Source organism: Chenopodium album, chromosome 16, assembly GCF_948465745.1.
Source record: "Chenopodium album chromosome 16, dcCheAlbu1.1, whole genome shotgun sequence".
NCBI lineage: Eukaryota > Viridiplantae > Streptophyta > Magnoliopsida > Caryophyllales > Amaranthaceae > Chenopodium > Chenopodium album.
In genome coordinates, this window is record NC_137849.1 from 18,300,002 (window position 1) to 18,311,458 (window position 11,457).

The 11,457-nt window shown below is 33.5% G+C and overlaps 1 protein-coding gene across 1 annotated transcript; it reads right to left on the bottom strand.

Moving 5' to 3' along the window:
* Window positions 1-5,179: 5,179 nt before the first annotated feature.
* Window positions 5,180-5,870, bottom strand: LOC145584981 (cell wall / vacuolar inhibitor of fructosidase 2-like). Its single transcript, XM_081641754.1, has one exon. The coding sequence runs from the start codon at window positions 5,805-5,807 to the stop codon at window positions 5,232-5,234; it is 576 nt and encodes a 191-aa protein (XP_081497880.1). The 5' UTR covers window positions 5,808-5,870; the 3' UTR covers window positions 5,180-5,231.
* Between the last annotated feature and the right edge of the window lie 5,587 nt (window positions 5,871-11,457).

The following is an 11,457-nucleotide window of genomic DNA, read 5'->3' on the forward strand; positions in this document are numbered from 1 at the left end:
TTCCATCTTCTGTTTTGGGTTGGTTAAGTCCAGTTGAGAAATTGTTAGGAGTCAAACTTGATTATAGCAACCTTAGGGTGATTGGTTGTGTGTTAACCTGGTCAAAAGCTTCCTGATAAGTTTGCTCCAAGATCAAAGAGATGCATATTTTTGGGTTATCCATATGCTCAGAAAGGGTATAAGCTTTATGACTTGGATACTCACAAGATAGTTCTGAGCAGACATGTTCATTTTGTGGAAAATGTTTTTCCTTTCAAGGATATAAAGTCAGATGATGCTATTTTTCAGCATCCTATATTTCAGTTGCCTTCTCTTTCTGTTCAAAATGATGTTCTTTCTCAAAGTTCATCTTCAGAGTCATCTACTCCTTCATCAATTCCTCATTTCTCTGTTCATGATAATTCTTCTCTTGATCTTTCTTCTTCTAATTCTATTCATAACCAAGATAATCTTTTCGATTCTCAGTCAGTTTCTATACTCTGATTCTAAAAGAAATAGGCAAATGCCTAAGAAGTTTACTGATTATATAGTGTCTTTATCAAACCTTCTTTGGTATTTCTTGGAGCTGCTGATGCTTCAAGTTTCTCTAAGGTTCTGAATGTTAAGGAACCTAATTCTTACAATGAAGCTAAGGATAGATTAGAATGGGTCAAAGCTATGTAGGATGAAATAAATGCTCTTGAAAGGAATGATACTTGTGAGATTACTAAGCTTCTTATAGATAAGAAGGTAATAGGTTGTAAATGGGTCTATAAGACCAAATTTAAACCTAATAGTGATGTTGAAAGATGTAAGACACGTTTGATGGCAAGAAGTGATAGACGGATTCAAGGCAAAGATTACAAGCATACATTTAGACCGGTTGACAACTGTGAGGCTAGTCTTGCTGTTGCTGCTGCTTTAAACTGGGATGTTCAGCAACTTGATATCAATAACACGTTTTTACATGGCTACATAGATGAGGATATATACATGCAACCTCCTTTGGGTTATACTAAGGTACAACTAGGACAAGTGTGCAAGCTTAAACGTTCCCTTCATGGGCTCAAGCAGGCCTCGAGGCAATGGAATGTGGAACTTTGCAAATTTTTGATGGATTTTGGATTTACTCAGTCACACTAAGATTATTCAATGTTTTTTCATAGCAATGGTTGCAAGTATACTGTTATAGTAGCCTATGTTGATGATCTACTAGTTGTTGGGAATGATCCTAATTTTATTTCTGGTGTGAAGCAAGCTCTTCATTACACTTTTACAATTGAAGATCTTGAAAAAACCAAGTATTTTCTTGGGATTGAGGTGACAAGATCTAGTGTAGGAATTATGTTGAATCAAAGGAAGTATGTTTTGTATATGTTTACTGGTACCAAAATGGAGCATTGTAAAACAACACCTTTTCCTAGTAAAAAATGTCTTGCTTTGAGTCAGCATGAAGGTGAATTGATGCAGGATCCTAAAGTATACAGAAGACTGATTGGAAGGCTCCTTTATTTGAATCTTACAAGACCAAATATCTCATATATTGTGCAGTAATTGAGTCAAATTTTAAGTGCACCACGAGTTCCTCATTATCTTGCTGCCAGTCATGTTTTGAGATATTTGAAAGGCACACTAAACTATGGTCTTTTCTATGCTGCAATAATTGATTTGAAGTTGTCAGCATATTGTGATGTTGATTGGGGCAATTTTTCAGATACAGGAAGATATCTTACAAGTTATTGTGTTTTCTTAGGAAAATCATTGATCTCATGGAAAACTAAAAAGCAGAAGGTTGTACCAACAAGTTCTACAGAAGTAGAATATCGCAGCATGAGTCAAACAACAGATGAGGTCATCTGTTGTTTGAGTTGACGGACTGTTAGATGATTTATGTATACATGTTCTTAAGCCTATCACTTTGTTTTATGATAATGTAGGAGCACAACACATTGCAGATAATCCTTGTTTTCATGAACGAACAAAGCATCTCAGGAGGAAGCATCACAAGTTAGATGTTCATTGTGTTTGAGAAAACGTACAGCTTGGGTTCATTCAGACTACTCATGTGAAATATGCTCTTTAGTTGGCAGACATCATGTCCAAAACCTTTAGGCAATGATGAGCATCGATTCCTTTCTCAGCTGATTGGTCTTGTTTCTTAGCCTTGTGTTCAAGATTGGTCTGGTTTTTCACTAAGTCAATCTTGAGGGGGGTGATGAGCTGACTCAGCTCATATTTTGTGATTGCAAGCATGGCAATTATGTTAAGAATTTTGTTTTGCATAACGAAATTCAATTAGCAATTTGCTAAGATATTTTGTAGATTTTGTTTAGAATCTTCCTGTAATTGTAGAGCTATATATATTAACCTTTGTTTGGGCCAAGTCCATTGTTCTAAGCCCAGTGACCTGAAATTACGATCCCTCCATGATCCAGCCCATCATTAATGATAATAAAATCTGATTTTCGATTTTTCTCTAGATTTTCTCTCTTTTCTCTGATTCTCATTTCTTCTAGAAAACTGATTTTCTCTAGTTCACAATAATAGATTAGTAAACACGGAAAGTTTTCAACCTAATATGCATCATATCTATGTAAAATCCTAAAAATCATACAAATACTCAATGAGAAGTCTCTTAAAATGAGAAGAATGGTAAAATTTTATGTGTATATTTTATATTGAATGATATGATTAATTGGATGGGTGACAAGATTAATTGGTTGGATGACATAGTTAATTGTCTAGACAACTACAATTTTGATTTTGCAGTCGTGGGATGATATTTTTTAATATTATTTTTTTATTTTCTTTTGTATAGGCTTATTGTAATTTGTTGCTTAGGTGATATGTGTAATTGTTTGCAATATATATCGGCAACTATTTGAATGATATCTTTAAGTGTCTAAGCTGGATGATATGATTAATTAGTTAGATGACATGGTTAATTGTTGAACGATATGATCAATTATCAGAATGATATTAGCTAGTAATCGTGGGATTATATTTTTTTGATATTATTTATTTACAACCTCCGTTTCTTATTATGCGCAATAAAGAATTTTTTTTCTATCTCACAAATAATATCCCTTTGTTGCAGATAAATAAGAAACAAATGTAGTGTAATTTTTTGTTTAGGCAGGATGACATCATTTATTGGTTGAATGATATGATCAATTATTTAGTTGATTTCTTGGGGGGGGGGGGGGAGGAAGAGGTAAGGGAAGTTGCATCACAAAGTGTCTCTGGTTCAGTTTGGTCTCACAATCTTATGATTATAGGTTGCAAACCTTCATATTAGACCAAGCCTTATTTGGTCAATTAGATATAATCTTAACAGGATCTTGCTAACAAGCGCCCCGAGGCGTTGGATAAGGGATTAATATATTACTTAAAATAGTAGTAAGTTCGGAATGCATGACAAAATCACGCATCGACCGGTGTAATTAATGTTAATTTTGCTATAATATTTTTACATTTAATTATCTTATCTAACACCACGGAGGCGCTTGTTAGCTTTTACCATCTTAATAAATCAAATATGACTATAAGTAATTTGACTCATATCTAACTTAATTAGTTTTTGAAATAAAATTAGAAACTCTGATTACTTTCTTTTCTAATAATAGTGTACTCCATTCTATGTATAGCATTAAAGTACAAGCCCATGCAAAATCAATCTTATAACATTCAAGATATAAAGCAATGGGGAAGAAATGGCTAATTATTAGCTCAAAATTAATTCATTAAATATGTGTTCAATCAAGTAAGGTACCATCCATTTCCAAAAAGATAGCTAAAGCTTGTCACATTGGACGATTACCCTGCAAAGTTGCCAATAATTTTGGAAAAAGAAAAAGTTTGATTAGCATAGCTATTCTACTTTGATAACACTGGCCCATTAAAATTTGGTGTCAATCAATATCATTGACGCCAAAAGTCCAAGACCTTATACTTTCCACATTCATAGATGAACTTAACGATTGACATTATTGTTACTTACTGTCATAAGAATCTTGATATAACGTATTGATGTAATACTTCCTCCATTATTTTATCCTAATATGCATAGGAAACATGATAATTAAGCTGTTTATTTGATAAAAAATGAAAAAAATAATAATAAAAGAGACTCATGTGAGGAGAAGATAAGAGAATGTTGCAATAATGCCAATGTATATGAAGCTTCTAAGAACAAAAATGTAGCAATATTCAAAGAGAGAAATAAGTATTATTGTACTTCGTAGTATTTTATAGTATAAGTGAAGGAGATACATAAAATGATGTGATTAAAAAATTTCGAATATCTTTATCATATAAGTAAAGGGAAAGGAGAAAAATCCATTTGTATTGTGCTCTTATGATTTCTCAATTTATTAATGGCAACTATAGTTCAAAATCACCCGTATAAAACGACAAGTTGTGATACTCCGTATCAATAAGCAAATAAGCATCAGTAAAAGAAAAAGCCAAATGTTCTCAAATTGCCATAATAAAAAGAAATACTAATCAGTGCAAACCATTGTGGTTGATGATGATCCTATATTATTTCTACTCAAAATTCACTACAATAATCAAATATATGGATCAACTAGAAGTTGAATGAACTAAATCTAAAATTCACACATAGATCAAAGTTAGCGTATAAATTCCAATCAAAGGAAGAGATTCCAATAATACAGAGAACACCCATCAAACACTACTTTGGCTTAATTTTTTTGGTGTTTAAAGAGCCACAAAGGATGGGGTGAGAATTGATCCCACGATCTCCTGATATCGGGAGGGAAACTCTAACCACTTGATTTATCCCTTACTCTTACTTTGGCTTAATGGGTAAGCCTATATCACTAAACTTTGTGTGTGAAAATTGACGTATGTTCAATTATTTTGTCTTTACAATTATTTTTTATTGGAAAAAAAAAATTAAAAGAACAAAAAACTAGATTAAATAATTGAAATCCTGTATTACATTGCATAATTAGAATACAAAAGGGTAAGAAATTAGGTGTCGCTTAGCAGATTGAACAATTATGTTGACCTATATGCATTCTAAAGTCTATTCACATCGGGTGCATAAAGAGCTAGTAATCAGCAACTATGATGAAAAACTAGATCAGCCAATAAATCTGACCTTGACTCTTCATTTTTTAAATAAGAGATCTTGACATATTTAACTGATGAACAAGAGGAAATATAAGCAATGTCACATAATATAAAGGTTTACTAAACATATTATAAGTACAACAAATTACACACTAAAAATGGTTATCAATGGAATAAAGTTGATCAACAATACCCAAAACCACAGCACAAATATGCTTAAAACCATCTTCTCTAACCTTGAGCACCGTTGGATAATACATATCGCGGTATCTTTTGAATGCATTGTGGCAAGCATTCGGGTAATCAGAGGCCGCCATAACATGCATAGAAGCATAATCATAATTTTCCACGGACAAATCTTGGAGTGTAGACTTGAGAGAATCATTCGCATAAGTATACTTAGAAGCACATAATTTGTATACATTCTTCATATTAGTATCACTTGTACCACTACTTTTAGGCAGTTGTGAATGCTGTGATGATAATAAATAAGCATAAGTATCCGATGCATTGGCGATTCCAACATTTACCATAATTGTTGCTAGCCCTTTGAGATCCGAATTCGAGCTCGAAGGGTTTGATTTCAAGGAAGAGATGCATAGATCAATGTATCGAGTGTTCTTACATGTTTTTTGGATAAAATCTTCATCTCCTTGAACTACTTTGATTGTGTTATTATTGATGAAGAGAAAAAGAATTAAAGATAAAATCTTAGAGTATTTACCCATTTGAGATTTGTTTATTTGTTGTGGAATGAAAATCAAAGAGCTAGATTTATGAGTAATTTTGGCTCATACAATTGATGTTCACTAAAAAATGTAATGTAGAACTAGCTACTATTATACATAGGTGAACTATTTTGTTTGATTATACTTTATTGATAGTAAGGCTAAATTTGGAGGTAGCCCACATGACAAATATATAAGTTCACGGGTCAATATGAATTCACAAATTTTATTAATTTCAAATTTCTAGAGTTCTCCCCACCAGCTTGTATACACACTACAAGATTACAAGTAATGGAATTATAGATTTAGTGAAGTGGGTGTGGAGTTGATAAAAATATGAGGAGATTTCAAAGTTGGATAAATTAAATTATTCTTTTTAATCTTCTTGCTTACTGTAATGGGATAACATTAACAATCTATCTTTCAATTTAAATTAATTAATATTGTATTATATCTTAGATATTGTATCTAATGTTAAACTTGATTCATATATTGATATTGTTATTAATTGTTACTTGTATTTTTTTTTTTTTTTTGAAATTTAAGTTTTGATTTTCTTTATATCCAAGAACTCATATGATGTGCTAACTCTACTCAATCACATGATAATGTACATCACTTGACCAAGCACAAGAGCACATTGGAGTGTTTATACTAATATTGAACAAGTATCACACCAATTGGTGATAGGTGGAGTAGCACACCAATCGTATGTATTAGTTATTCTCTCTCTATTTCTTTAATGTTGAACAAGTAGTTCTAACTCGCATATAGATGATTTTTCTAATATTGCACAACCATGCACCATCATATAATAATTTTACAAAGTATTGTTTTTACAACATGTACAATATAATCAAAATTACATCTTTTTATTAATTTGAATAACTCCAGCTTTTTTTGGATGTTAGTTTAGATCGAAAAGTGGAAATGACTCCATTTGGATTGTGGTGGATAGACTTACTAAATCTATAGTGTTACAATATTTATACCCGTGAAGCGAACATGGAAGACAAAACAACTTGCAAAGACTTAATTAAGAACTAATATATTGAGACTACATATAGGGATATCGTTTTAGAGGTGATCGTATTGCAAGTATCTTTTGAAATTACGGAAGAGTGTACAGGCTAACGTACGGAGTACGATAGAGATATCTTGGCGCAAGCCTACCCAGGACCTTCTGTTGAAAATTTGAGTAAACTATTCATTTAAACGACTTCTTTTTCAATTTAATGCTTAAGTTTTGGGGACAAAACTCCTTTTAAGGGGGTAGACAGTAATACCTCGCATTTTTTTTTTGTATTTTATAATTAATTAAAGATTTTTTAAAATATATTTTGAGAACTTAAAATATTTATGTTATTTAAAAGGGGCAAAAATATTTATTTACATAGTTTCACATAAAGAGTGTTGATTCCGGAAAGTATTTAAATAAGAAAATAAGTAAGTTTTCTATAGTATTTAAAAACAAGGACTAGGGAGTCTTTCCTATCATTAATGTCACTTTGGTAACTACCCAAAGTTGATTTTATAAGGCCTATAAATACCTCATGTGATAATGAAATCAAAGAACAAATTAATTAAAAACCATAAACCCTACTCTCTCTCTCTCTCCACCCCTCGATTTGTGTGCACCATCGAAGTCCATCCATCTCCGACCAGTAGTCGCCTGCTGGCAGCAACGACCCTCCTTTTCCTCCTCTTTTAGTTTTGGTTCGGTTGGTCTTCTTATATTTTTTGTAAAAACTCTCTCTCTGATTCAATTTATTATTTGTATCATATTTTAAATATGTTTTTATTAATAATTTAAAGAATTTTTATAGAAGAATTTATTATATAAAAGCAGTTGGAATTTTCAAATTTTTATTGTGCAAAATCCCTAATTTTTATGAACCCTATTGTAGACACCTAAAAATGTCTCCTCGAAACCAAACCCGATGATGAACAACCTTTCACCGCCATTATTGTCCGGGTTAAGTTTTTAATCCCGGGAGTGCTTAAAATCCATGTTCAATCAAACTCAGTTCACAAAATAGTCAACGGATCAGTCCTAATGTTTAGTCAAAGCATAGTCCAATTTATATTTTGGCCCGAACATTTTTAATTCGTTTCATATTATTTATTAATTTAGCCCAATTAATGAATAATAAACCTAAATAGCCTGAAATTGTGAAACGACACTTAAAAATGCTGAGCGTAATTAAGTTAAAAATGAATTTGGACGCAAATAAGGAAAAAATGTACACCGTGTCACGGCAGCACGTGCCCGTGTAAACACCCAAATGTGTCTCCCCAAAACCAAACCCAGTGATGAATACCTTTTGCGTCGAATGATAATCGAACGAGGTGAAAATGTGAAAGGTCAAGTGTTGCGGTTGGTTTTTATTTAAAATTCTTTCTTTCTGTTTTCGAAAACAACTCTATTTTATGAAAACAGCCAATCAAGTTTAGTTTGGTCCATGACAAGGGTCCAATAATAGTGTAGCTGGATGGGGCTTGCAAAGAGCTTTCCAACGATATATTATAAGCCCAATTCCGATGAATAATGAGGAACTTATGGCCAAAATACTAAACTGGGCCCGGTTTGATCCTTACATGCAGCCTAAAGATCTAGGGGAGGGCCCAATGTTAATTATTATTCCTAAAGTTATTAGAGTTAATTATAGTCTTCTAGAATTCTTTAGAAGGTTCTCTTTAATCCTAATAGAATTAAAATTAATAATTAGATTTTGATAAAGTTTTATTTGGAATAAAATATTATTTTATGAAAAATAAGATTTCGGTTTTCATATGGACTTTATAAATTGATTTTAATTCATATGTGGACTCCGTGTTTGAAAGCGCGTAGGAATCCAGGCTGTCGCCAGACGACAGGCCTGTCGCCACGCGACAGACCTTGTCGCCTGACGACAAGGTCGGTTTTGCGGCGACATCGTGAAGTTTTATTCCTTATCAAATTCTACTTATTTCCGGACTGTTTTCTTATAAATAGGGTCCTGAACCTCCGTTTTCTATCATCAAAATTCAAAATCATCATCTCTCTCTAAAGCTAAAAGCTTTCTCTCTCTATTCTTTTTCTAAACCTTCCCTCTTACAAAATTCCGCATTCACGAGATCTAGAAACACCTAGCCGAGTTCGAAGTTGCCTTCGCCCTAGACGTTAAAGGTTATAATTTCTGAAGGTTTGGTCCCTAATCTCTATTTCAATTCTTTAATTTAATTGTTTGATTTTATATTTTCCTTGAAGTTACTAACGCGTGTATTTTGTTATTAGAAAGAGGCACGAGGCATCAAAGTATGTAATCTTGTTGCTCTATTATTGTAGAAAGCATGTTTAAATTTGTTTAATTCCTAGTATCATGTTAGGATGTTTTTATTGCTTTCTAGTATCATGTTTAGGGTGCCTTTTGCTCTTTTCTAATATCATGTTAGTATCATGTTAGGGTTAAAGCTTTGATCTTTTATGTTTAGTGACATGCAAGAGTTTGTTATTAATCTTGTTAGTATCATGCCTAGGATCTTGCTATTATTGTGCTTTAACATGATTGTGATTATAAGTATTATGATGATTATTATTTTGCTTGATGCTTATTCGTTGTTATTGCTTGATCACGCCTTTTATGCATGTTTAAAGGGAATTTGTACTTGTAATCACGCTTAATAAGATAATTAATAATCTTGTTTAGGGTTAATGTGATTATAATTCAAGTGATCGCCAATAATAGATTTATTTGTGCATTAAATTCAACCAACATAGATAAATAGGTTTAAGGTTAACATATTGATTGTATGTTAGTTAGAAAGCGCACATGAATACGAGAAGAATGAAGTAGAGGCCTTTTTAGGGTAGGTTCAATCTCTTTTAGGTTGGATTTGTACCTTCATCCCCGAACCCTATTTGGTTCAAGACCTTTTGGAGTTAACGATCTCCTGGATCGTTAAGGGGTGTAATCTTCACCTTATGAACGGTTTACAAGTTCCTAAAACTTGTTGGCGACTCTTTTGCTCTAGCTTCTTTCCCTTGGACGCCACCATGCTTAAGTGTATGATCACAGTGGGGTTCAAGTTTGGGGTTAATGCTTGAAATATTCCCTACAGTTTTTGGCGACTCCACTGGGGAGGATTCTATTTTAATTTCTGAAATTTATTTCGACAATGATTTAGAATGAGTGGATGAGACTCGAAAAGTTCTAAGTATTTCATGTGCGTAATTTTGATTAGCATTATTGTCATATGCATAAAAAAGGTCCTCATTGGATAGACCATCCGAAATGAGTCAAAAACATAGGATTTTTACACGTAGGAAATTTGATAAATATCTTTCACAACTAGAATCGAAATAATACTGCAAAATCTGGAAAATTCTAAGAACGTAGATACCTGCTGAGGCATGTAGGAACTAGCGCCTAGAAAACAGGGCTTGTTGCCTATAAAGTGCTTTTGTCGCCTGGCGACAGTTCTGTCGCTTGGCGACAGGGGTACTTTTGCGGCGACAGTCCCTGTAGTCTAGTGCCAAGTTCTTCCAATACCGAGCCAGAACTCTGCCTTCTTGTTTTGACCATTTCTAGCACTGTTGGCTCGATTCTACTTCCTGATTGAGTTTCTCTCACTTTTCTGAAACCCATATGTGTTCTACATATGGACATAACCCTCTGGGGGTTCACGCTCCATCTACCCAATCGAACGCTCCTGGCAACGACAGGTATATCCAAGTTTGTGAATCCACCAAATCGTGGAAGCAAGTTTTTTTTAACTTGCGGGGTCCCATCCACTCGCGCCAACCCTTCCAAAGGTAAGGCTTCTGCGCGGTGCATCCGGACTCATAACCATGGACCCTCTTTGACTAACCCATATCCTGAACTTTAGAGAACTAGAGCCATGGTTAGGTTGCAAACTCATTGCATCATGTTGTGACTACTTGACTATTTATGCATTCTTTGCGTGTGCATACCTTATATGTGCTAACCGTTTGTTTGACTTGTGTTTAAGTCTAAATAAACCAATTAATGACTTAAAAGGACTTTGTCTAATTAATTAATTAATTAATTAGACTAATTAAAAGACTAATAAAGTAATTAATCTGACTTAGTACGACTTTAGGCATGTCCCCTTAAAGTAAAATTACTAGAAACAGTCCCAGATTAATGTTCCAGCAATGGCGCAGGAGTTTGGGCTGTGGCGCCGAAGTTTACTGCTTGTCGCCTAGCGACAAATTTGTCGTCTGGCGACAAGCTTTAAACTGTGGCGACAGTTCTGTTGTTCCAGCGACAGTCCAGATTCTTACTTGAGTCATCACGACGAGTCTAATTAACCAGTCTGCTAATCAGTTTAACCAATTTGTTAATGGCTTTAGCCATGTTTAAGTCTTTAATTGAGTTTAGGCACTTAGTCCCATGGTCATACATAAGAGTCAAAACATGTCACTTGCACTCACTTATAAAGCACACACTTAACATGTATGTCACACCTTGACCATGTCTAGAGAATCTTGAATGCGTGTTTTCCGTCATTTTTTTAGGGGGGTAAGTCGGATATTAATCCTCCAATTAAACCACTTGTTTGAACCCATTCCCAAAAATATGCACCCTATTTTTGCTTTTTTTTTTTAAAACCATAAAATCAAAGTCAATTTGAGTCAAGTCATTAA

What these genes read in the sequence shown, in the direction of transcription:
- LOC145584981 (XM_081641754.1), bottom strand. Translation starts at nt 5,807, where the DNA reads ATGGGTAAATACTCTAAGATTTTATCTTTAATTCTTTTTCTCTTCATC.